General features: G+C 58.1%; 4 protein-coding genes across 12 annotated transcripts in view; 2 read left to right on the forward strand and 2 right to left on the reverse strand.

The window, feature by feature from the left end:
* Positions 1-295: 295 nt before the first annotated feature.
* On the forward strand, positions 296-10,619 carry PCBP4 (poly(rC) binding protein 4). 5 transcript variants are annotated; one of them, XM_043886469.1, is made up of 13 exons: positions 296-458; positions 6,449-6,593; positions 6,821-6,844; positions 6,955-6,987; positions 7,211-7,327; positions 7,525-7,656; positions 7,787-7,915; positions 8,160-8,234; positions 8,381-8,425; positions 8,501-8,564; positions 8,689-8,741; positions 8,834-9,003; positions 9,486-10,263. In XM_043886469.1, exons 2-13 carry the CDS (start codon positions 6,513-6,515, stop codon positions 9,640-9,642), a joined length of 1,080 nt encoding a protein of 359 aa, XP_043742404.1. In that variant the 5' UTR covers positions 296-458; positions 6,449-6,512; the 3' UTR covers positions 9,643-10,263. The 5 variants fall into 5 exon arrangements, with proteins under 5 accessions (XP_043742404.1, XP_043742405.1, XP_043742407.1 ...); XM_043886470.1 differs by having other exon boundaries at positions 9,576-10,263; XM_043886472.1 differs by lacking the exon at positions 9,486-10,263 and adding an exon at positions 10,482-10,619 and having other exon boundaries at positions 297-458.
* GPR62 (G protein-coupled receptor 62) lies at positions 10,263-14,251 on the reverse strand. Of its 2 annotated transcripts, none has more exons than XM_043886474.1 (3): positions 13,890-14,251; positions 12,212-12,339; positions 10,263-12,106 (listed from the first exon to the last, which is right to left on the reverse strand). In XM_043886474.1, exons 2-3 carry the CDS (start codon positions 12,253-12,255, stop codon positions 10,990-10,992), a joined length of 1,161 nt encoding a protein of 386 aa, XP_043742409.1. In that variant the 5' UTR covers positions 12,256-12,339; positions 13,890-14,251; the 3' UTR covers positions 10,263-10,989. The 2 variants fall into 2 exon arrangements, with proteins under 2 accessions (XP_043742409.1, XP_043742410.1); XM_043886475.1 differs by having other exon boundaries at positions 12,212-12,374.
* A 1,334-nt stretch (positions 14,252-15,585) lies between these two features.
* PARP3 (poly(ADP-ribose) polymerase family member 3) lies at positions 15,586-23,222 on the reverse strand. Of its 4 annotated transcripts, none has more exons than XM_043886464.1 (11): positions 23,088-23,222; positions 22,015-22,204; positions 21,517-21,642; positions 21,107-21,295; positions 20,815-20,947; positions 20,502-20,728; positions 20,124-20,273; positions 19,830-19,916; positions 19,405-19,582; positions 18,070-18,225; positions 15,586-17,635 (listed from the first exon to the last, which is right to left on the reverse strand). In XM_043886464.1, exons 2-11 carry the CDS (start codon positions 22,195-22,197, stop codon positions 17,466-17,468), a joined length of 1,599 nt encoding a protein of 532 aa, XP_043742399.1. In that variant the 5' UTR covers positions 22,198-22,204; positions 23,088-23,222; the 3' UTR covers positions 15,586-17,465. The 4 variants fall into 4 exon arrangements, with proteins under 4 accessions (XP_043742399.1, XP_043742396.1, XP_043742397.1 ...); XM_043886461.1 differs by lacking the exon at positions 23,088-23,222 and adding an exon at positions 22,845-22,998; XM_043886462.1 differs by lacking the exon at positions 23,088-23,222 and adding an exon at positions 22,845-22,974 and having other exon boundaries at positions 22,015-22,199.
* Positions 23,223-23,559: 337 nt separating this feature from the next.
* The window catches only part of RRP9 (ribosomal RNA processing 9, U3 small nucleolar RNA binding protein), an 8,376-nt gene continuing 6,574 nt past the window's right edge, over positions 23,560-25,361 (forward strand). The window contains exons 1-2 of the mRNA XM_043886666.1: positions 23,560-23,754; positions 24,026-24,108. Of these exons, the coding sequence (XP_043742601.1) occupies positions 23,668-23,754; positions 24,026-24,108 (170 nt within the window). The 5' untranslated portion in view covers positions 23,560-23,667. The remainder of the gene's footprint in view (positions 23,755-24,025; positions 24,109-25,361) is intronic.

The following is a 25,361-nucleotide window of genomic DNA, read 5'->3' on the forward strand; positions in this document are numbered from 1 at the left end:
CGAAGGGACTGGGAGCGGGGCGCAGCGCGGGCGGCGCGGGCAGAACCGTGACTGGGACCGCGCTTCAGGCCGGACCCCCCTCGCCCCCCACTCCCGGGAACTGGAGGAGCTGCCGGGGGAGGGTCGCGCCAGCCCTCCCGGAAGCGGCCGCCGCTCGGGGCGCACCGCGGCGCGCGGGGCGGGGCGGGCGGCTGCGGCACTGGGGCGGCTGGGGCGGGCCCGCCGCGCTGTAATCGGATCCGGGGAGGGGGCGGGGAGGGGCCGGGCCGGGCGGGCCGGGGGTGGGGGGGGCGCGGAGCCGGGCTCCGGGCCGGCCGGGCTCCGCGCCTGTCAAACCCCTCATTGTTCGCAGCTGATGTCACTCGCAGTTGTGAGCGGCCGCCTCTCCCGGGGACAATGTGGGACTGAGCGGCCCAGCCGCCGCGCCGCCGCCGCCGCCGCAGGACAGCCCCAGCGAGGTAGGGCGCGGGCCGGGCGGGGCACCGCGGGTCGCGAAGTTTGGGGGTTCGGCCGGGGGGCGGGTAGCCCGCGCCAGAGTCCACAGGCCGGGGTCCCGGGTTTGGGAGACCGGGAGACTGCGAGGAACACGTTCCCTGTCCCACACGGGCCCAGGCCTGCACAGGTGGGGGGCGCTGGTCGGCCAGAGGAGCCCCCAGTTACCAGGGAGGGGCTTTCTGGACCCGACACCCCAGATTTGAGGCCCTCATCCCACCTGCTGTTTCTGTCCTTTGGACCTGTTCTCTAGACCTCCTGCCCTGGCTTCTGGTTCTGCTCCACCTCTGTCCCCATCAGCCACTCCCCTGCAGTTCCTGGCTCAGCACACACCCCTTCCCATTCTCTGCAGTCCCTGGGGGCGCCAGCCACAGACCTCCAGGCCAGGGGTGTGTGCAGATGTCAGTTTGGTGGCTCTGAATGGTCCCTGGTGCCCTGTGGCTCTTGAGCCCCTCAGCTCTGACCTAGCTTCTTAGCTGGAGTCAGAGGAGGTGCGGGGGCTCTGGCTACTCACTTGAGCCTGGCCCTGGAGCCTGCCTGGCCAGGAGAGGGAGGTGCCCGCCTCCTCACTCCCCATCCCAGGCCCGCCATCTTGGGACCTGTGGCACCCAGTGCCCCGCCCGGCTCCAGCGCCCTGGGGAGTGGTCTTCAAAGGGATGCACTTAGGGCCAGGTGCAGTCCCTCCTCCTGGAATTGGGCTCTCAGTCCCCCAGCAAGCCCAGAATGATCACCTTCACGCTGGTCCAACACAGCATGTGTCGCCGGGGCTCTTCTTCTCCCACAAAGAGTTTTTAGACCCCAGGGACTCCCTAGGACCTTAAACATCAACTCCAGCCTTCACTCTTCCCTGGGATTACCCTCGCTGCTTCCGAGCCAGCACCTGGGACCCTATTGTTTTCCCATCTGACAGTCCCCTAGCCCCTTGGGGCCCTGGAACCCCCTCAAACTCCAAGGCGCCCCCATCCCTGCCCCCACCCCCTAGCCTTCATCAGCATGCAGGCTCAGGCCGCCCAAACACAAGGGGATTGTTCTTCTTGCATGCTCAGGGTGGGGGGCTGGGAGCAGGCGGCCCACACACCCTGGCAGGCCCAGGCCACAGGGAGGCTGGCTTTGCCCCGCCCTGTGTCCCCAGACAGGCTCTGTCCACCCTCCCTACTCCCATCACCGCCCCCCAGCCTCCATCACCATTGCCTGGTGGCACTGACCTCTTGAGGAAAGAGCTCTGAGCCACACAGGTGGACCCCGGGGTTCCGCCAGCTCTGCCAGCTGCCTCATTCTCGTAGCTTTGCAGACAAGCCCCTTTTTCTCAGGGCCTCAGGTTCCTGTCTGGCAAGGCCCTTCCAGCTAAGACAGGTTGCGCCTGACTTTGTGAAACCTATCCCACACCACAGCTCTTCCTTCAGCCTCCTCTCTCCATGGGGAAACTCACTCAGGGCCCCCAGAAGTCTCAAAGCAGGGTGCAGATCCCCCACCCCAGTGATATGCCCGGCGACTGCCTAGACTCAAAGACACAGCAGGAGCAAGGGCTGGGGTGCTGGGGAATGGGAACTGGGAGTCCTGCCCAGGCAGATCCTGACGCTCCCATGCGGCTGGTCCCCTGCGCCCTGAGTCTTCTCACCCCGCTCTTACAGTTTTCTCTGGGATCCTTAGCCTCATCACTGGTCTCTGATGCCTCCGAGCCCTGAGTCCTTTCTTCTCCCTACAAACTGAGCCTGGTCCTGGCTCCTGGAACTCTGCATAGTGGAAAGGCAGATTCAGAACTGCCCAAATGGGGCTCTTAGTGACAGGCATCTTTGAGGAGCAAAGAGGCCTCAGTGATTGGAAGGTGTGGGGAGGGCTTCATAGAGGAGGTGGCATTTGAGAAGGATTTTGACAGAGAGTGGGGAGGATGGGCAGGTGAAGCTAGGATCAGCCTGGGCAAAGGCCCAGAGGCTTGGAGGTGCTAGGCATGTTTTGTAGTCTGGTGTGTGTGGGGGATGGGGTAGAGATGAGACAAGAGAAGTTGGCAGAAGCTGGATCATGAAGGGCCTTGACGGCCTGTCTGTGGAGATCAGGCTTTATTCCTTGGAGACTGAGGAACCAAGGATGGCTGTTGGGCAGCATCTAGAAGCTAGAGAGACCTTTCTCAACAGGGGTGAGACAGTGAGGGGATGGGTACCAGTGAGTGGGTGGGACTGTACCATGAAGTTGTGCCTATTCGCCTGGAGTCTAGTCTGTGCCTGGCCCTGCCTTGCTTCCCTTGGCCCTGAGGACTCCTCTTGGTGGTAGGGGGCAGGGGCGGGGGGCATTGCCTAACGGTGCTCTAAGGAAGACTGTAGCATTTCTGGCACTAGCCAGCTTGTCAGAGATTCCCTTCTCTGCCTAGTACTGAGTCTACAGGACAGTTCTAGGTCAAGAAACCAGCGGCTGGAGCTCAAGGAGCCCAGGCTGCTCCCCTGCAGGCCCCTCCTCCCTGGACTCTCCCATAAAGTAGGTGTGAATGGCCATCCCTGGAGGCCGTAAGACTGAGAGGGTGGGCGTATGGATCCGAGGATGCTGGGGCAATTCTTGTGGAGGCCTAGCTAATCGGAAAGGGTGAGTGTGCCCAGAGAAAACAATGGGCAGGGGAGTCAGGGCCCCTCAGTACCGATTCCCTCTAGGCCCAGTGTCAACCCCCTCACCCCCCACTTCGCCTGATGCCCCGAGCCATTCCCCAGCATCACTGGGTGTGGCTAGCATGGCTGCTTTTGGAGTAGGAACAGGGGAGGCTGTTAGGTTGGGGGCTGGAAGGGGATGTTGGGATGTGAGGTGGGGATGAACTTGGAGACTGGACCCTTCTCTCTCTTCCCAGCCCAGGTGGGTCTACAAGCCCTAGCTGGGACAGACACTTTGGCTAACAGAGCCGAGGGAATCCCCCAAGGGGCGGGCCGGTCCACTTGAGTCGCTTGGCCCCAGGAGCCCTCCCTTCCCCTGGATTGTTCTTGCTCCAGAACAAAGCCAGGGTGGACACTTGATCCCTCCATGTGGGGGGGGGGAGCTGGCTAAGCCCCCGGCCCTTTGATTGGGCAGCTGTCATGAGAGAGAGGGAGAGAGAGAGAGACAGAGAGACAGAGAGAGAGAGACAGCTGGGGGGGGAGGGGCAGGAAGGGGCAGCCGCCATGGCTTACACAGCTGTCACCCCCCCCCACCCCCTGCAGCCTGAGTGGCAGGAAGCCAGGGACAGAAGGAGTGGGCATTGGATCTGGGGCGGGGGTCTGGGGAGCAGGAGGGAACACCCGAGGTCAGAGGCCTGGTCTGAGCTTGGTATGTTCTGCCAGGGAGCCCTGCTGACCAGAGGGGGCTGGGCACCCCCAGAGGTGAGCTGGAGGTCAGCATGGCATGATTCGTAGCTGCCATGTGGGTGGCCCAGCAGGGACCTAGGTCCCACCAGGCTGGAGCAGCAAACAATTCCCTAGAGCCCCTGTGACGGCAGAAGGGGAGCCAGTATGCCTACTAGGGCTGCTTGTTCTCAAAGCTCCTGGGAGAAGAATTAGAGGCCTGTATCAAGACCCCTTCTTCTCCCCAAAAGACAGGAAAGACCTTGAGGGTCCCTCAGAACAGGAAGGACACAGAGAGACCACCCATTCCCCCTGTCCCCCCAGCCCCCACAAACACACACGTAGCACACGTGGGTAAACTGGAGGTCCAGGTCAGGTGCAGGCCTGGCCAAGGTCACTTGAACTTGGGGCAGTGGGGCTCTGCTGTAGACCCAGGTATTTTCTTTTTCAGGCAGAAGCCCTAGTTTTGGCCACATCTCAGCCCTTCTGCCCTGTTTTCCCAGGAGCCTTTGCCCACAAGAGGTGATGTGGAAATATCAGGTCTCCCACTGGTTAACACCCCAAAGGGGTCCGTGAGCCCCAGAAAATTCTGGAGCTTAAGATGTGGCTCTGGACAAGTACAGTCTTTTCCAAACACAACCCATGTCTACTAACCAGGCAGGGATCTCAGGGACTACTAAAGCCTGCTCCCCACCTTTGAAGAGCCACCCCTGCAACCTTCTCCCACCCCCAAAGAGGAGAGACAGACCCAGACAGGACAGCCAGACAGAGGAGGCAGGCAGGACCCTGCTAGTCCCAGCAGACCCCGCCTTTCTTGTGACCTTGGGCAGGTTACAGACCCTCTCTGGGCACCAGGCTCCCCTTCTGTTTGGTGAAGTCTTCCATTCAGATAATGTGTGTTCTGAGTAACTTCTCCGGCCTGGCTCTGGCACACAAGGAGAAGGTGGCAGTCTTGGCTTCTGCTCTGAGGGGCTCCCAGGCTGGCCAGGGTAACCGAAACTAAGCACGTCATCACGAGTGCTTTACTGGGGGAAGTGCTGGCAGCTGGGGGAATGTTAGCAAGGGCAGCCAGCGTGACGCGGGCCAGGATGCTCACAGAGCACCGGCCCTGCATCCACTGTTGACCTCTGAACTCTGGAGAGCCTATGGACAGAACTCAAGCAGAGGAAGGAATAAGTTCTGGGGAGGCAACAGTTACTGGGTAGTTTGGGGAGTCAGGACATCACCCCCTTAGTACGGATTAAGAACCAGAGGTCTCAGGACTCAGGCTTCCTGAGTCACCCAGGCTGGCAGACCCACCCCTCCCCCTCCATGCCCAACCTCAGGCTGAGGGGTGGGGTGGGGAGGGTTTCTGAAGGGGATGCTGGACAGAAGAGCTCTATACCCTTGATGCTGGCGGCAGGACAGGGCAGGGGGCTGGGGAGGAAGGTGCCTAGAGGTCTCTGGAGGCACTCGAGCTCCCGCCCCTCCTGGCTATGGGCATTTTTAGGGTTAGGGCCTGCTCTTGGCTCAGACTGGGCACCAGGTGGTCCCCTCCCTGTCTTCCTGCTGGGGTTCTGGTCCCCCATGAGCTCCCCATCAAGGCCGAGCCTCGGCGGGAGACAGCCGCTAAAGGAGAGGGATTTCCAAGCAGGATTAAGGTCCAGGATTAAGTCGGGGCATGAAAAGGGGTCGGGTGGGGAGGGCTGGCGGCCTGGCTAATCCCAGCAGCTAATCTCTGGCTCCTCCTTCCTCTATCAGTTAACAGCCTTGACGTTCCCCCACTGCCCCTCAGTGCCGTTCTTACCCATCTCCCAGTCCCAAGGGGGAAGCAGTCCCTCCATTTTACGGGTGAGACCACTGAGACTCAGAGCCCAAGTAATTTGTTTCTGGTACAGTAGAAAGTGCTCCAGCCTGGGAACACCGCCAGCTTGGACACGTCTAACCTCCTCGGGATTTAGGAGAGGGCTCAGAAAGCCACTGTGCACACTGCTGGTCCCAGACACCCCACGCCCACCCCCAGTGCTGAGTGAACCCTGCTCACAGCTGTCGCAGAAGCCTCTGCTCTTGTGACTCCTAGTGGACAGAGCAGCCCACCCCCCCAGAGTCTTGCTACCTTCACTTCCACCCACCTTTCAAGACCGCCTGTGGCTGCTCCGGCTCCCTCTCCAGCTGGCTCTAGCCAGTGGGGGCTCTGCTTCCTGGACGCGAGTGTCTCTTGTTTGAAGTAACCTTTCAATTTGAACCCAGCCTTCAAGGCCCAGTCCACAGGAGGTGGACTCCTCTCCCAGGAGGTCAGGCAGGAGGCTCCCTCTCTCTGGACTCCCACAGGCCTCCGAGTTCATTCATTCTCTCGATGTACCAGGGAAAGGGAAGAATACCTGTGGAGACACTGGCACCCAACTCATTTTAATTCTCGTTAACTCTGGGGATTGGGCTTGGTATCCCATTTGTACAGATGGGGAAGCTGAGGCTCAGAAGGGTTATAGATGCTGGCCAGGCTTACACAGCTGGTGAGTCGCACACAGCACACCAGTCAGTGTGACACTTGAAACTTGTGGTCCACGCTGTCTCCCTGCTCTGGAAGTTTGTCGAGCTTGGCTTTGGGATCCCCACGTAAGGGCAGGGGACCTGAAAGAAAGTGGAGCTCCTCTCTGACCCCTCTCCCACTGCCCCCGCAGAGCCGGCCAGGCCACAGTGTGGACGTGTTCCCAGGCGGCCTCAGCCCCAGCCCCGCCTGACAGGATGAGCGGCTCAGATGCGGGGCTGGAGGAGGAGCCGGAGCTCAGCATCACCCTCACACTGCGCATGCTGATGCACGGGAAGGTGAGGTGGGGAGGCGGGGTGGGCATGTGAGGGGTGAGGGGGCTTCCCTGTGGCTCAGGAGGGGGCAAAGGGGAAGGTGAGGCAAGACCTGGCCGGCTTGTGGAGGGGAGTTTGATCTTGGGTATCCTTGTCTCCTGTGGAGCCCAACCCACCCCACCCTCAGTGGGGGAAACGGCGGTGCCTGGAGTATGGGTATGCTGCTGACTTCACTCTTGTCTGGTTTGCAGGAGGTGGGCAGCATAATTGGGAAGGTAGGTGCCTTGTTCTATTCTGTGTGTCCCCTTCAACCTGAGACCTCAGCCTACGAAAGGAAGCAACAACTGCTTGGCCTAAGAGCCATTCTCTGTTTTGTCTCCTGCAGAAAGGAGAGACTGTAAAGCGAATCCGGGAACAGGTGAGGATGGAGTTTGGGAGGGGAGCCCAGGGTACCTGGTTTGGAGGGGAGGGGAGATGCCCCACCCTGTCCCTGAATCCACCATCTAGGATCACCAGTCAGTGCCCCTAGAAGGTGGCCACTTCCAGCCTTGGCTGGGGCCTGGTGAGTGGCGGGCAGGCAGCTTCCTGGCCAGGAAGCAGAGAAGGAGCCCCGCTGCCCGGCGCTTGTCCTATACCCGCAGAGCAGTGCCCGGATCACCATCTCTGAGGGCTCCTGCCCTGAGCGCATCACCACCATTACTGGGTCTACAGCAGCTGTCTTCCACGCAGTCTCCATGATCGCCTTCAAGCTGGATGAGGTCTGTGGCCGGCTGGAGGGAGGCCAAGGGTGGTCCCCTAGGAGGAACGGGACTCTGATCCACAGAGTGACTACGGGTGGGATGGAAGGCCAAGTGGGATGTGGGTGGGCTTCCCTCCTTCGCCCCCCAGTAGGAAGGTGCCCCAGGGGTGGGGGAGCAGCAGAGGCAGGCACGGCCAACCGAGTCTTTCTGGCCAGGACCTCTGCGCTGCTCCTGCAAACGGAGGGAGTGTCTCCAGGCCTCCAGTGACCCTGCGCCTTGTCATCCCTGCAAGCCAGTGTGGCTCGCTGATTGGGAAGGCGGGCACCAAGATCAAGGAGATCAGAGAGGTGAGGGGAGGGGGGGTCTCGAGGGGAGAGCTGGGCTTATGGCTTCCTATCCCCTGGGGAGGTATGAGCCAGGGCACTCTGCTCTGGGTTATGGGAGTAGCCGGAAGTGGCCCCCATTCTTTGCCCACAGACTACAGGTGCCCAGGTGCAGGTGGCAGGAGACCTGCTCCCCAACTCCACAGAGCGTGCTGTCACCGTGTCCGGGGTGCCTGATGCCATCATCCTGTGTGTGCGCCAGATCTGTGCTGTCATCCTGGAGGTGGGCCCGGGGGCAGGGAGGGAGGGCAGGGGCTGGACCCTGGGGCTGCCTCGTCAGGCCCCCAAGCCTGTGCCTGTGGCACCAGGTGGGGGTAGGGCGGGGCTGCGGGGTTGGATGTGAGAAGCTCAAGGACATCTGTGTTTATCTGGGGCTTGTGGGGAGGGCCTTGGGGACACAGGGCCCTTGGGGAGGGCAGGGGAGCCTGGGAAGGCCCTGACTGAGCCTCCCCATGTGTGCCTCCCAGTCCCCACCCAAAGGGGCCACCATCCCGTACCATCCGAGCCTCTCCTTAGGCACCGTGCTCCTCTCCACCAACCAGGTGAGGGGGACAGCAGGAGGGGTGGGACGTGTTACTGGAGAAGCAGGGGAGGCAGAGGAAGGAATGGGGGGTTCAGGGAGAGGTGGGGGGGGCTGGCCACACTCCCCTATCACAGTGACCCCCTTTGACCCGCTCTGTCCTCACAGGGGTTCTCTGTCCAGGGTCAGTATGGCGCTGTGACTCCAGCTGAGGTGAGTGCCCAAAGCCCATGGCACCCCTTCCGGAACAGAGCCCCCTCTGACTCCTGACCCCTCTTCTTGGCACAGGTCACCAAGCTCCAGCAGCTCTCGGGCCACGCAGTCCCCTTCGCCTCACCCAGCATGGTGCCAGGTGAGCGAAGGGTGCCAGGAAGCAGAGGCAGATCCCAGGGGGCCGGGCAGCTCCCTCTGGAAAGGACGAGGGGAGGCAGGAAGGACCCAGACTCATGCCCAGTCCCTCTTCTCCCCACCTGCAGGACTGGACCCTAGCACACAGACCAGCTCACAGGAGTTCTTGGTTCCCAACGACGTGAGCATGGGATGGGGTGGTTTGACGGGGAGGGGAGGGAGGCCCAGGGGGGTCTGGGCCTCACCTAGGGTCGAATTCCACCCTCTCCCCAGCTGATCGGCTGTGTGATCGGGCGCCAGGGCAGCAAGATCAGTGAGATCCGGCAGATGTCAGGGGCACATATCAAGATCGGGAACCAAGCCGAGGGCGCTGGTGAGCGGCACGTGACCATCACTGGTTCACCCGTCTCCATCGCCCTGGCCCAGTACCTCATCACTGCCTGGTGAGTGTGGGATGGGGGGGTGTCACAGGTCATGGGGCTTCTGTGCCTGAGAAAGGCACCGGTCGGGTGGAGAGAGCGGACCTCCCTTCTCCCAGGCCTGTCCTCAGTCCATCCCTGTCTCTCCTCCCTGGGACTCCAGTCTCCCCATTTCCCCCCTTACCCTATGCTGGATCTGCTTGTCCTTGTCCTTATCTGCTTGTATCCCGATCCCACCCTTCCGACCTGTCCCATCTTTTCCCCAAACACGCCCACCCATGTCATTGTTCTCAATTCCTGTTTTTCATCTAATCTCATCCCTTATATTTGCCCTCATTGCCCCCTTTCTCACCCCCCCCCCACCTTCCCTTCATCTACCCCCTCTATCCCTCTTTCCAGTCTAGAAACGGCCAAGTCTACCTCTGGGGGGACACCCGGCTCGGCCCCCACAGACCTGCCTGCCCCTTTCTCGCCACCCCTGACGGCCCTGCCCACCGCTCCCCCAGGCCTGCTGGGCACGCCCTATGCCATCTCCCTCTCCAACTTCATCGGCCTCAAGCCCGTACCCTTCTTGGCTCTACCACCTGCCTCCCCAGGGCCACCGCCGGGCTTGGCGGCCTACACTGCCAAGATGGCAGCGGCCAATGGGAGCAAGAAAGCTGAGCGGCAGAAATTCTCCCCCTACTGAGGCTGGCTGAGGCACAGGTGTGGGGGCAGGCAGGACCGCCGGCAGGGGGCTGCCTCTGCTACCTGCCCAAGGACTCCACCCCGGGAGGGGGCCCCAAACGCCGCTAATGCCCAGACGCATGGATGCACCCCCCACCCTGCCCCGGTCTGTGGGAGCTCCTGCTCTCAGGGGGTGGTTTCCGGCCCAGGGTTTTGGGAGCTGTGGCAGCCCCAGGATAGGGGGCTTGACCCCCTCTAGCTCTGTGCTTGGATGCAGGGAGCATCCTAAGTGCCCCCACTTTGGGGGGGTCACTCATGCACTCCCCATCCCTCAGGGCTTCCCTTCCACTGTCCCCCGTGTGGGGATCCGGGAGGAGGCCTGGGGGTGGCTGGGGGCCTTGCTTCTCTCCCCACCTCCCTGCAGATTCCTGCTGCTTCCACTGATACCCTTTTGACTGGAACGGACTGGCTGGGCTTGGCAGAGGGCAGCCCGAAGAGGGGGCACTGCCAGGCAGCTGGGGGAGTGGCATGGGGGCAGGGGCCGAGTTCTCAGCAGCAGATACTCTGTACAGTTTTTTCAATTCCTGTTTTTGAATAAATATTCTCAGAGACCAGGAAGCTGTGAAACATTGTGGGTGTTGGCAAAACCTACAGAAAATGGGTGCAGCCGAGGTCCCAGAGGACCCCCATCTATATGACTCCATCAGCCCCAGCTGGGCTTCAGCCCCTTTCCACATGCCAATTCTGGCTCTTTGAGGGTCATGTTGTCCAGCCTCCTGTCTCTGGCACCAAAATGATCCAGTTTTTTTTTTTTTTTTTTTCCTGGGCATTTTTAGAAGCTGATGGAGGAGTCTCAGTAGTTCTGTCCAGCCTCTTCTTGGTGCACATGTCGCAGAGGTCTTTCCGAATGTCCCTCCACTGGTTCTTCCTGCTGTGGCTGTAACCCAGGCCAGCCCTGCTTGGCCCACCCCCTCTGGCTGTGAGCCCTTAGGGCGTCTTCTCTGTGATCCTGCCCACCTCCGCTTCTTCCCTGGCCTGGGGACCATCTGTGAGTGTCCAGATCACTCAAGCTGGAGGAGCCCTTAGACACAGTCCGGGGTACAGATGGGAAAACTGAGGCCCAGGGAAGGGCAGGTGTGTGTACACAGCCATGCAGAGTTGGGCCCGGAACTCAGGATTCCTCCCAGAAGAATCTGGGCCTCACCAGGCTACAGGCCCCCTTTCTCCCATTCCAGGGTCAGAAGTCCAGGCAGGGCACCTGCCACAAGCTGTGCTGGAGGCTGGACGGGCCCTTCCCGGTACCACCCTGCTCTCTCCAGTCCCGGCTCACCTGGGAGACATCTCTCACGTGGCCTCTGACATGCTCAGGCTCTCCCTTCCTGTCAAGTCCCGGCCTTGTTCAGGTGCCTCCGAAGCGCCAAGGGCAGGGCCCTCTGGAGGTCTCTGGAGGCGCTGCAGGAGGGCCCGCGGGTGCCAGGCCCGCGAAGTGCAGGCTCTCGGGGACCGCGGCAGCGCTCGGCGGGCAAGGCGGCCCAGCGTCCGGCGTACAGGGCGCTGCAGCAGGCCGTACAAGAAGGGGTGAGCCGCGAAGGCCGAGTAGGCTATCCAGGTGACGGCGGCCTCGGCCGCTGCGGCCTGGGCAGCAGGCGCCAAGCACGCACAGCCATAAGGCAGCCAGCAGGCTGCGAACTGGCCCACGGCCAGCGCCGGAGCCAGGGCTGCTTTGCCCCAGCGCGGGCGAGGCCGGAGGGGCGGCAAGATGGAGAGGCGACTGTCCAGAGAGTCGGAGCGCGGCCGGGACCCGCGTGCGGGCCGTGGGGGCCGCAGGGCGGCCCGGCGCGCCACGAGGAAGATGCTGCCGTAGGCGCCGAGCAGCAGGAGGGCGGGCAGCGCGAAGGCCAGCAGCGCCCAGAGCGGCCGGAAGGGCCCGAGGCCCCCGGCCAGGACCGAGCAGCGAGCCGGGGCCGGGGGCGGTGCGGGCGGCGGCCCGAGCAAAGAGAGCGCGCCCAGCAGCCCGGCCGCCGCCCACACGGCCGTGAGCACGAGGGTGGGCGGAGGCCGCGCGCCGGGCCGCAGCGGATGAACTATGAGGCGGTAGCGCGCCAGGCCGAGCGCCGCCACGCCGAGCGTGCAGGCGGGCAGCAGCGCCGCCGAGAGGAAGCGCGCCGCGCGGCAGGGTGCGGGGCCCAGGCGCACGCGGCCCAGCCCCGGCGGCGGAGCGGCCAGCAGGCCCAGCGGCATGATGGAGGCGGCCGCCAGCAGGTCCACGACGCACAGGTGCACGAGGTAGAGGGCGTCGCGCAGTCCCGGCGTGCGCAACACCACCACCAGCAGCGCGCCGTTGCCCAGCAGTGCCGCCGCCTCCACGAGAGCCGCCAGGATCAATCCCATCGAGGCTGCGACTTCTGGGGCGCTCAGCCCTGTGGCGTTGGCCATTCGAGTGCTCAGGCTTCGCCCTGTGCTGGGAGGCAGAGAGAGAGAGAGAGATGGAGCTTTCCCCTCCCCGCCCCCCAGTACCCTCATTCCCTTCACCCACCACCCATCCCTTGCTCCTCTGGCCTCTCACCTCACAGGCTGCCCAGGCGCTGGCTCAGACGCCCTGGCTGCCATCCTTCTGGGGGTTTGGCTGGCCCCATGGAAGGGTGCAAGCCGGGGACTGTGGCTCTCTCCTCCACACCAGCGACTCAGCCCCTGCTGGAGATGGTACCGGCTGTCACTCTGATGCTGCCCTTTGGAGACACACAGAGCTGGCAAGGGAGGGGCAGGGCCTGGCACCGGCCCCCTGGGTCCTAGCAGCTGCCAGCTGGAGGCTGGAGGCTGTGCTGTGGAAATGCTGGGGGTGCCTGGGGAGGGGGGCCCAGAGCAGCCATAGGCTGGAGTGCAGACTGAGGACGTTAGAGTGTAGGCTTTGGAGTCAGCCAGGTCCTATTCTGCCTTTTCCAGGCAGAAAATCTGCTCTCTTGTGCCATCCCCCTCAATGAGGGTAACTGGATCATTCAACCTTGGTACTGAGGGGAAACTGAGGTATCAGGGACACAAGAGCTGGAGCTGGGAGACCGCTAAGTACCCTCTGGTCCTCAGGAGGGTTAGTTCTCTAGGTAAAGTGATGGGGGAAGCAGAGGACTTGGCACATAGTAGGTTGCTCAGCTGGTATTAGCTTGGCACAGAATAGGTGCTCCAAGCCACTGTGGAATTAATGAGAGGAAGCCTTATAGGCAACTAAAGGCTATTTTGGGTTGTTTTTGCTGTTAGCAAATGAGTTTGCTTCTGCTAAGAATACCCAGAGTTTTCTTTAGGAAGCTACCTTCCCCAACTCTCAGGACACGTGGTTTGGTTCAGATCCTAACCTTTCATATCATACTCCAGGCACAAAAACCCAGCCTTAGCCATGGTATGGCACCCCCCGAAAAAGGTATTGGCTCAGGGAAAGATGTGTGACTCCAGTGGGGTCATGTCGCCCAGTCCCATGGCAAAACCCCATCTATACCCTGATAGCTTGCATTTGTGTCTGAAGCTCCTTCCTCTCTGTGAACCCCAGTCTGGATACCCAGGTGCCTCTTCAACATCACTCCCAGTACAGAAGCTACTGGGCATCTCAAAAGCTCTATACCTCAACACAGGACCTGACTCATGACCCCCGACCCCAACTTTCTCCACAGAATCCTCCCCTTCTTAGTAAATGCCATCTCAGAAGTTTCCATTGACACCTCCCTTTCCCACTCACCCTACATCCAAACGATCAACCTGTGTAAATTCAGCCATGTCTCACCACCATTATGTTCCCAGGCACTGCCACCCCTCACCTGGACCACTGCAGCATCTTCCTCACCCATCTCCTGATCTTCGTTCCTGCACCTCATGGTGGTCATTTGTCTGTTTGCCCTTAGATCCACTCCCGAATTCCCCAGCACTGCTCTGCCTGCCAAGAAACTGATTTCCCAGGCTCCTCTGTCAGTTGGTTTTGGGGTATATTCAGCCAGTGGGAGCTACCAGCAGAACTGGAGGGTGGCAGGAGGGAAGAAGCCAGGGTACTTTTCCTCTCATGCTCAGCCTGGATCTACCTCTAGATCCGCCTCTGTGGAAGACTTCATCTCCCTCCATAGTCCTGGCTTCCTTCAGGCAGCCCCCTCTGGGGTTCTGGCACCTGCTGGGGGTGCCCAGTCTTGGGCATTGGAATTCCATTATCCTTCCAACCTAAGAATGGTAGCAACTTCCTGCTATTGCTAATCCCGGGATTGACTCACCAGCCCCTCTGATAGTCCAGCTCCTTCTTTGTATCAAATTCCTCTTGTCTGGAATACATAGAGTGATTTGTGTTTTGTTGATTGGATCTTGACAACATAGATCCACTCTGTATGCAGCTGGCCAAAGTGGATCTCTCTAAAGACAAATCGGATCAGGTCACGATCCTGCACTCATCTCTCCAAGAGCGTCCCATCATCAAAATAGACTCAGCCCCTCTGTGCTGAGATTGCCTTCTCCTCACCTTTCTGATCTCACCCGCCTCCTCCTTGCCTCCCATACTTCCAGCCATGCAGTCTTTGTGCTGGTCCCACATGTCAGACTCCTTTCCCCTTGAGGAAGTTTGCATTTGCTGTTTCTTCCATCAGAACACCCTTCCCCCAGATCTCTTAATGACTCGCCCTCTCACCTAATTCAGGTCTCTGCCTTCAGTGACCATCCTTCCTAAAATTGTTCCACTTTCCCATCACTACTTCTTTAACCCTGTTTTATTTTTCTTACTGGCCCTTTTCCTACTTGAAATTGTATTTCATATCTACGCACGTGCTGCTTAGAGCCTGTTTTACTAGAATGCAAGCCCCTTGGTAGCAGGGACCTTATCTGTGTCTTGCTTGTGTCTGTGCCTCACAGGCACACAGTCCACACCGGCACGGATCAGAGTGGCAGACAACAGGGCATGGATCTCTGGGTTTAGCTCACCTGCTGCTGGAATTTGAAGGGCCCTGGGCCAGTTCTCTGTTATTTGGATGAGATTGGTGCTCAGAGAGGGAAGGCATGTGTTCTAGATTACCCAGCTGAGTTGTACCTGGAATCTGGGTCACCTGCTTCCTATGCTCTGTCCACACAGTCACTACTTCCCGTACCTGATCACAACTTTGATGTGGGTATTTGCCTCTAGGCGGTGAATCTGAGGTCCTGGTTCAGAGGAAGGAGAGGGCATTGGCTTTCCCACTGCCCAGTTAGGCCTGTAGGGCCTAGGGAGGACTCAGCAGGACCAGATGGGAAAGCAGATGAGAACAGGTGCCTGGGGAAGGCAATAGGCAGGGATGGGGACTATGGTGGGTTGGGGAGTGCATTCTCCCTCCAAAATCGTTCAACTAAATTAACAGTGAAAACATTTTGTAGTTTATCATCTTTTTTTTTTTTTCCCAAAAAGGAATGCAGGGAGGATAAACCAGAAACTACAGTAGGTTGGTGGGCATGGAGCATGGAGTGAGAGGGCTAGGAGAAGAACACTCTTCTGAGCACAGATTTGGACAGACTGGATTTTGGAGGACCATATTAATGGTCTGTGTGTTGAAAAAAATAAAAATAAACAAAGATGAGAAAGCCCCCTAAAAGTGAATATATTTAGAAACAAATGAACGTACCTGCATTTCAAATGAATAACCACCACGATGAAGGGAAATAAATAACTAATCCAAGTAATATTGGAACCTGTGTTCAAATTGTTGCTTTGACCATTGAACTTCAGTCTAAAGACAAAAAAGTTAGCTTGAATAGGTTTGATAAAATCTTGAACTCTACTTAGCAAGTTTGTTTTTAACAATGGTTATGGGTACAGCAATTCTGAAACTGCTTTTGTGTGGGATTAAGCAAATAAGTAAATGATTTGAGGTTGATGTGAACCAAGGTTCTGACTATAGGGGAAGGGAGTATAATTATAGATTTGGGGAAGAATGGAAGGACACATTGGAATTGGAGAAACAGAGAGAGATGTGTTTATTTACATGTACATATTTCCTAGTCCTCTTTGCTACCAGGACTTAAAAGCAATGACACGCAGTTCCAAGGAGCATACCTCTGCCCAGATATTGGATTCTCAATATCATCCCCTGCTCTGGGGAACCCCTGTGGAGAAATGGCTGATTCTAGGTTTGTACAAGATGAGCCTGGAACATCATGTAATAACCAGAACATAAGGAAGTGCTCACAAAATAGTGTAGACACAGGAGTTAGCCTGAAGGACCTTCTGCTGGCCAAAGCAGGGACAATTTGAGGATCAAAACAGTAACCATAATGGATTGGAACCCACTGAATATAATCGGAACCCACAGGTCCATACTGATAATAAGGAAAGAAAGGTGACTGTTACTAATAAATATAGAAGAAATGATGGAATTAGATAAAAATTTGCAACCATCTTAGCAAAAATTCATTAAAGTCACCAATTTCAGGTAAAAATCGTCACTAAATGTAAAAGCTAGTAGGTGAAAGTTGATAAGGAATGGGACATTTACACCTCAAAATATTTCCCCACAGATTACTGATCAATTACAAATGGAGGAAATGATAACTTCCTAGTGGAACAACCTGGTGGACACGACTTTGAGCAATCAAAGTTACATCACCAAGGATGGGATATGTCCCTCCTGATATAGTACACCAAGGACATGTCATTCACGTAATGTTCCTGCCAAACTGCAATGCCTGAATCTAATTATTGCAAAATATCAGACAAACATGAACTGAGAGAGTCTATAAAACAACTGACCTGTACTCTTTAGGAGTGTCAAGAGTGTCAAAAGTTATGGAGGGAAAAGAAAAGGCTCAAAAATGGTTTCAGATTAAAGGAAATCAAAGAGAATGACAACAAAATGCAGGGTATGACCAAGCACTGGATCCTGACCTGCTGTCTAGGGTCTGCTCCTCTCGTTTGTGGACAGAGTAACCTGGGTTGATAATTACCATTCCTTTCATGACAGCAGAGTTGAACCCCTCACAAATATTCTCAACTCATTTATAATAGATAAAAGACACACATGGGTGTTTGGTGGCAAGACACGGGAAATGCTTGATTTGCCTGGCTGTGTCTGGACTGAAGAAATCACCAGATGGGTCCCCACATGACTAACAGCTCTGAGTGGATGGGAAGGGTCCCTTTCAGAGGCTCAATGATCAGAGGAGGACAGTTGTTGCAAGGACCAACATAGACTGTGACCACAGTGGGTGGGAGTGTGTGTATGACTATGTGAGTGTGAGTGGTCACTCCCTGGAGTGGGGCTGGAAATGCTGTGCGGTGTGGTGAGTTGCCCTGGAGAGCAAGGAGGCCCAGGCCTGGTGCAGCTATGGCACAGACAAGCAGAGGCCAGGGAGTACGCCAATACAATGTTTAATAAACTTGCCTGTGCATGCCTGATGTGCAGTCTACCTCTCTTGTTTATTCATTTATTTTTTGCCACTAATCTTGTGGGATCTTAGTTCCCCAACCAGGGGTCGAACCTGTGCACCCTGCAGTGAAAGCAGAGTCTTAACCACTGGACCGCCAGGGAAATCCATCATCTCACCTCTCTTGGATGGACAGTTAGGTCAGAGTGGATGGCCTGGGTGGATGTGGGACCCACCCACTTTCAGTTTGTGCCCCTCTAACTACACAGCCTTGAATAGGCTGCTGCATTCATGTTGCAGTCCATCACACCCATCACCTTAGGAGGTGAGACTGAGGCCACAGCCATGCCAGAACCAACAGAGAGGGGATCACTGGACCACAGGAGGGAGATGTGAGAGCAGGAAGTGGATATGGGATTGAGGATGATGGTCGAGCTCCTGGCAGGGGGCGGGAGGGTTGGGTGGACAGCTCAGAGGTGAATCTCTAGCAGGTAGCGCAGGCGGCACTGGCTCTCCTGGTAGATGAGATATTCGCTCTGGGAAAAGCTGGAGCTTCTGAACTCTGGGCAGGGCATGGGCTGGCCCTGGGGCACCACTACTCGCTGGCCATCTAGCTCCAGCTCAGTGTCCTGGGTTGGATCTGCAGGGCACAGCAAAGGCCATGGGTGACCCAAGGGCCACTGGTCCTTGGCTTTACCAGTTAGTCCCACCCCCTATGCTCTTCTATCATAGGGAGTGCCCACTCGTTCCCCCCAGCCAACCTCCAAACTGCTGCACAGGGTGGGCCTTCTGCCTAGAATCTCCTCCCCCATTTCTCTGCCTGGAAAATGCTTGCTCATTTTTCCACGCTCAGTCAATGACACCTCTTCTTTGAAGCCCTCCTGGGTGCCCAGGAATGATCTGTTGAACCAGTGAGCGTATGTTGAATGACAAAGTGAAGGACTACGGTGAGGAAGCCGGCTTCTTCTTGTCCTTCTTCACAGTCCCTTTCCTGCTCACCTTCTCCCTGAAAGCATCCTGCTTCATCTCAGCCTCACCTCTATCCTTAGGCCTGCCCAGCTTCCTGAGACTCACCAGGCTCTGTGTGGCCACGGGCAATGACACTGTCAAAGCCAGAGGGTGGCTGCTTCAAGCTGGGCTCGTCGACGGTGATGTGGTACTCTCTGCCCAGTGCCACCTCACCCAGGAACATGTAGCCAATGCGATGGGCCCCGCAGGACATGCCAGTAACTGGGGGACACAGGAAGGCTCAGGGTAGGCAGACTGGCCCTCTGCCTGACTCCCTGGGCCCCTCTCTGCTGCATTGTTATCTCCTTTGGCTTTGCTGCCCAGGCCCAGAAAAGTGCTCATCCTTCTTCCATCCTTCCTCCTACCATTTCTGCAGGCTCCTTGTCCCTTCCTGCCTCTTTTCTCCTCTCAGCTCAGAGGCCAGGCCTCTGCCACCCTCACCAAGGTCAGTAATGGCCTTTCAGTGACCATATCTGGGGCAGGGGCTCTTCTAGCCTGCTCTGCTGATTTTGCCACTGGCCTCCTTCACCCTCTATCCTGGGATCCTCTTACAAAGATGTCCTGAGGCCACCCTCCTCTCCTTCTTAGGCTCTTCTGCCCTCCTAGTGGGCTCCCAGGCCTTGAGCAACCTTCAGCCCCATCTGTTCTTAGATGACTCCTCTGACCTTATTCTCCTGAGTGGGGGCAGGTGGTGGTCTCCAATAAGGCAGTCAACCGGGACCGAGGAGCCAGTATAGGGAGATCAGCTCAGTGAGGACACCTCTGGACAGAAACTTGGGGGTCATCAGAGACACCCTCCACCCTATCCCATACACTGCCCATCCCACCTCTCACATACTCCTCTCCTGGCTTCTCTCCTCCTCCATCCACTGCCCTGGAGTGGGCGCCCATCATAGTTGGCCTGGATGGGAACACAGCCTCCCAGCAGCCTCTGACCTTAGCCACCCTCCCTGTGGCTGCAGCCATGTTCAACTGTACTCCCCATCTTTCTCTGAAGAGGTTCCTTTGATCGTCCTGGGCCCCAAGCCCCCCATCCACACCAGGCATTTTCTCTAAGCTTTGTTATCAGGCTGTGCTCAGAGATGCTGACCTGCTGCAGCCTCCCAGCTTTGTGCCACCCCTGGGCTACTTTACCTCAAAGGCTCCTCTTTCACCGACCCCCTCCCCAGGTCAGGTTGGCACCTTCATCCTATCCACATCGCCACCCCATCCCAGGAAGCTGTCCTGACCACCAGATGCCTCCTGAGTCCCCCAACTGCCAGGATTCCCCACTGAGCTCTCGAGTCAGTAAGCATCCAAGAGATCCTCTCCTGGGTCCACCACCAATTGGACAAGCAATTGGCCCCGTGCTCCTCAGTGTCGACATGCCCACTCAGGACTTGGCCCTGAGGGACACCTCACCATAGCCAGCCGACTTGCGGTTCTCTGAGGCGAAGTAGATGCCCTTGCCAACACGGCCTCCAGAATGTGGCATAATGCGGAGCCCGCTGGTGAGGATGGCAGCCACCACGGCCACGTTGGTGCCATGCCACAGTAGCTTCCGATTACCCAGCTTGGCGTGGACCTGGAACCGATCTCCCTGGGGTGGGGGGAGGTGGGAAGCAGGAGAGTCATGCCCCCCAAGCTCAGGTGCTTCTGTCTGCTATCAGAGGAGATAACCAAGGCCAAGGGCCCCCCCAGCCAGTCACATACTCATGCACACATGCACAAGACCTAGGCCTGGTGGAAACTGGTCAGAGTGGCTCAGCCTACTCCCTAAGGAGTGGGTAAGCCAAGGCCATCTCTCTCAGGGAGAAGGTAGTGGTAATGGGGGGACTCTCCCTCACCTCCCCTTCTCGGTCCACTTTCCAAACGTGTTGAAGAGCAGGGGGCCTGAAGCTGTTGCTAGTCTGTTTTAAGTAGGCATGTATCACCTGCAGGGACAGCAGAAGTTGGGTGTCAAGAGCAAGAGACATGTGGACCAACCTCCTCTTGTCCCCCAGTCCCAGGGCTCTCCTCAGGGCCTGGAGACACAGCGAGAGAAGGCCCAGGGCGAGGGACCCCTCTGGGCACCTGGAGGGCAGACAGGCAGAGGAACAGTGCCCACTGCTAGCTCGGCTCCTCTGCGGGGCCCGGCCCACCTTGTACTCAGGCATCTCTGGGTCCAGCAGCTGGAGCTGGCACTTGAGGAGCTGGTAATCTCGGTCCAGTGGGCGTGGCACCTCCTCCACTTTCTTTATCTCCTCGGGGGCTGCCTGCAGGGTCTGTGCCAGCTCGATGTCCACCAGCACCTAAGGTGATGGGCATTGGCAGCCTGGCTGTCCCCTTGAGCCTCCCTTGCCCTCCCACCTGACTAGGACCATGGCTGCCCCACCTGTGTGTCTTACCTATTCAGCCGCACCCCATCTATCTGCCTGGCCTTCCCCTCCTCTGTCCTTCGGCCTGCTCGTCACAGTCCATCTCTCTGCCCCCCATATCTCTTGCCCCGTCTGTCTGCTTTGTAACCTGCCAGCCCTCACCAGCAACATGTCCTTCTTGGCCTGCAGAAGCTCAGGGGAGTTGATGGGTGGGGGTCGGCTGCGGCCGAAGTTGTGGGGAATTACAGTGTAGAAGTGGGAGGACAGTTCCTCTAGGCTGTGCCCACCGTCTGCGGGGGCTTTCAGGGCCGCCTCCACTGCCTCCAAGGCCTCGAACCCCCGGGCGATCTGCTGCTTGCTCAACTTCCCCAGTGGCATCTTCTTCACATCTGGGGGGATGGGGAGAGTGAGGAGACTGCCTCGCAGCCTTGCCACCCCCAGGCTCCTGTTACCCTGCCTGCCCCCCACTCCTCACCCAGGTTCATGAGGGCCATGGCATTCTGAAACATGTCCTTGCTGAAGATGTTGGTGATGAGCTTCTGCGTGGCTGCATCCAAGGAGCAGGGCCGTACCTGCTGAACCACGGCCCTCACTGGGCCTCCATCCACCTAGGGGTAGAGGACGCATATGGGCAGGAGCAGCTGGGCTGGGCACTTGCAGCCAGAGCAGGTCGAGGCTAGAGAGCGAGGCCTGTCCTGGGTGCACAGCCAGGCAGTAGTGGTCCCCTCCCTCGGCCCAGGCCCACCCTCCCTCCCTGACCACTTCACCTTCACCACGACTTCCTGGGCCTCGTCCTCTCTCTGCACTTCGATAAGTGTATACTTGCCGGGGTGGGCCACAAAGTGATCCCGCTCTGCCCAGCTGTTCTTGGTCTTGTCCCGAAATTTCTTCTCAAAGTCCTTCTTCGCATCCTCCAGTGACACGAAGCGGCTGAGCTTGGACTGGCCCACCTCTCCCTGAAAGCGACAGCCACAGTGCCCGCCATAAATGCTTGCTGGCCTCTGTTGTGCCAGCCTGTGCCAAGTGCCCCTGGGCGTCAGAGGTGGGGCAGGGCCACAGTTAGTGGCTGTGGCCTTTTGGCCTGAGTAAGCTGTGGGGACCCTTGGGGGCAGCAGGCATGCACCGAGCAGGGAGAGGTGGGGAGGAGGTGGGCACAGGATGGGTGGGTGGCACTCACCACGCGTCCCCAGCGGTTCCAGCAGAAGAAGCAGTCACCTTCTTCCAGCAGCTGTATGATGTAGAACTTGTTGTTGTTGTTCCCAATGTTGGTTTGGTTCAGGGTACAGTCGTAGTCTTCATGCACCTGTGGCCAGACGGGGTGCAGTGCAGGGAGGGCAGGCTGGCTCAGGCCACCCCTGGGGTGCCTGGCTGGACGCTGCCAGGAATCAGACTGCACTGGGGCGTCAGAGGAGGCCCTGTCCGGGAACCCTGCCTTAAATGTGGTAGGGGAAAGCCTGAGAAGCTCAGGGGCTTGCCCTGTAGTCTGAAGAGCAGACGTGACCTGCCTGGATCTGATGGGCTATAGCCCTGCCTGACCTCTGGGGTCTCAGGAGAACACAGCTTTCTTGGGAGCCTGGAACCACCTGGCCAGAGCCAAGGGGGTGGGGAGCAGGTCTGAGTGTCCTTGTACCCAGGAGGGAGCAGGCATCGGGACTGGCTGGGGACTACAGCTTACCTGGGTTCCAGGGTTGCCGCTGAGTGGACATGAGGGGTCCACTTGGGCTATGCACTTCTCTGTGGGCGCAGCCTTGAGGGCCTCAGCAGTGGAACGGAAACTGTCCTCCTCTTCTGCCCCCTGTCGCCCCTTCTTCTTCTCAGGACCCTCATGCTGCACTTGGAGCTTGCGCTTTGGAGCCATGGCTGTTCTGTGGCACAGAGGAGTCCCTCAGACCTCCACGGCCTTTGTACCTGACCTGGCTGGCACAGCACCAACTTGCCCCACCCTGAGTTTGCCTTTGGCAACCTCCCTCTGCCTCCATTTCCGCCCCCTCCCCTGGTCCCTGACCAAAACCAGATCTCTGCACCCCGGATACACCCCTTTCTCTAGTCACTGGGACCAGGCCTGGCCTCTGTACCGTCTTCCCAGTTTGATTGAGGAAGAGGGGCTCTCCACCCTCTCTAGCTCTCCTGTGTATACTGAGGTGGAAGGGAAAGTGAAAGGAAAATCTCCCCCCTCCCACTTCTGGACTCCTCCTGGCAGAGCACTCTCTGTCCCTCCCCCCTCTCAGCTGACTTGGACCTGGCATGGCTGCTGGGCTGAGTCACCCCAGCTATGGAGGAGAGTGGGCAGTGGCTCCTGGGGGCAGCACTCATGAGGCCAGCTCTGTCCCTCCAGAGCTTGGGACCCAGTAGCACAGAAACTTCCCAGCAGACTCAAGACTTCTGGGATGCCAGTCTGGGTCCTAGACCAGTGGCACTGAACTGCCGGAGGGCAAAAGCCAGTCACACCCACCCGGCCCTGCCCTGCCCGGTGGAGGGCTGTGGGCAGGGCCATAGGGCACTCACCTAAGAGAAGCAGGGACCTGGGAGAAGTGGTGGGCACCCGGTCAGTACCTCCTAGGCAGTCAATTCTAACAACCCTCTGTAAGCCTTAGGGGAGCAGGGATGAACTGGGTGTGGGTAGATTTCCAGTTATTTGGTCACCAGTCTGGTGAGTCAGAGGCTGGGCAGGCCGAGGAGGGGCAGCCTGTCCCATGGATGGGTGGACACTTGATCTGGACACAGCCAAAGCCCAGGGGACTGACGCACCCTTAGCGTTGCACATCTTGCCTGAGGCATGCAATACGTGTCCACCGGTTTGTCAAGTGACCTTGGCCGCAGGTGCAGGCATTGCCTTCCTCTCCCAGGGACTGCCTGGCTCCCTCTCCCCCGGTTACTAGGGAGTCAGACTCTCACCCAGGCCCCCGCCCCTGACCGGGAGGAGTCACGGTCCATGTAAAGGAACCCTGCATCTCTGACGCCCCCCAGCGTCCAAGGGGCGCAAACACAGAGAAGGCGTCGGAGTCCGACCCCTCTTCAGACGTCAGTCAGCGGCGGGGCGCATGCGCCACAGTCGTTGGCCGGAAGCGCCGGAAAAAGGCTTGCTTCCTTTACCTTCCGAGCCGGGGCGCGGGAGCCTATAGGAACTTTAGGAGGCGGGGCCACAAGCATTTACCCTATGGGCGCTTGGGGGCGTGACAGAACCTATCCAAGGACCCAATAGAGCTGTGGGAGGCGGGACCTACAGGGTGGTGGGAGCCTATCCCAGCGGGGAGTCTGGTGGGACTGCCCGGGTTTAGCCGCCACGTGAGGTCTCCAGCGGCTGACTGCAACACGCACCGTGGGCAGCATGTCGGCGACAGGGGCGGCTCGTAAGAGGGGAAAGCCGGCCTCAGGGGCTGGGGCTGGTGCGGGGGCCGGCAAGCGGCGGCGAAAGGTGAGCATGGCTCTTTGGCAGGCGGGGCTCTATCCCGCCTATTGGGACCACCCTAATCCCATCCGGGGGTCCCGGCCCCGGTCCCCTCACCCCCGGGACCCGGTTTGGAGTCAGCTTCGTCCCTTTCTCTGTGCGTCAAATCCTGAAAAGGCTTTCACTTTAGCCAGGGGCCACCGCCTTTCCCAGTGGCTCTCGAGGGACCCTAAGGGACTCTTGGTCAGAGCCCGAGTGGTTGGGACCCCTGACAAAAAATGTATTCTATAATTCCCAGGGCGACTCCTTTGGGGACAAGGGCAAGTCCAAGGGTGGCGGCAAGATGAATGAGGAGATCTCGAGCGACTCGGAGAGTGAGAGGTGAGCTCTTTTTTTCCACCTAGTGGAAAGGAACCCTGGGACCCATGGTGTATGGAAGGAATCCTCAGTTGAAGGGGTGCTAGAACTGGGCCAGAACCCAGGATCTCAGGTCTTGACTCTTTCCTCCACTTTCTGACCCTGAGAACTGTCATTTCCTTCTCTGCAGGGTCTCTGTGTGGGGCGGACCCCCAGTCCCAATGGGAGACCTGCTGAACCTTCCTGGCTCGTGACAGGGAGCTGAACTCCAGGCAAGGGGAGGATATAAGAAATGCTTGCTAGTTCGTCACAATTTCAGTTACTGAGAGTGCCAGGCACTAGTTTCATTGTTTTGAGAACAGAGATGAGCAGGCAGGTGAAGACTGTGTGTTGTGATGGGAGGCGTATCTTAGAGCTGTGTGTTGTGGGAACAGAGAAGGGGAGTTTAAATAAGGCTTGGAGAGATCAGGAGGGCTTCCTATGGAGAGGTAGGGAAGGCATTCAGGGATCAGAGAAAAGTCTAGGGGTTAAATGGGCTAAATGGAAGATGGAGAGGGTGGAAGGGCAGGTGGTGCATGCATCCAGATTGTGAAGGGCTTTGTGTACCTCCTTCATTCTGCATGTGGTGGGGGTGAAACATACTGCGGAGTTCAAAGTGGGCTAGCAAGGTGTCAGGCCTGACCTTGTGGAATGGAAGCTGTCACACCAGGAAATCCTGGTGCCTTCCTTAACAGTTGGCTTTAAGAGGACTTCCCCGGTGGTCCAGTGGCTAAGAATCCACCTGCCAGTATGGGTTCAATCCCTGGTCTGGGAAGATTCCACATGCCACAGGGCAACTAAGACTGTGTGCCACAACTACTGAGCCCACACGACCTAGAGGCTGTGCTCTTCAGAGAAGTCACCACAGTGAGAAGCTCATGCACCACAGCTAGAGAACAGTCCCCACGTGTCACACCTAGAAAAAGCCCACGCACAGCAACAAAGACCTACTGCAGCCAAAAACTAAATAAATTGAAATGTTAAATTATTATGTTTTTAAAGTTGGCTTTAGAAATTCTGCCTGTCAATATTGAGTACATGTTGGTTTTAACCTGCTCGCAGGAGTTTCTTTACTTTTTGTAGTCCTGAGGTTATCGCGGGTGTGTGCCAGGCCCCGTGTGAAGCACTTTTAAATATTTTTAAAATGTGTTGTGAAATTTATTAGCTACAGAAGAGTTCATGAAATGTAATTGTACCATAGACAGTAATGATGAAATGATAGACCTCTGTGCACCCAC

This window comes from Cervus elaphus, chromosome 24 (assembly GCF_910594005.1).
Source record: "Cervus elaphus chromosome 24, mCerEla1.1, whole genome shotgun sequence".
In the NCBI taxonomy this organism is placed as follows: domain Eukaryota; kingdom Metazoa; phylum Chordata; class Mammalia; order Artiodactyla; family Cervidae; genus Cervus; species Cervus elaphus.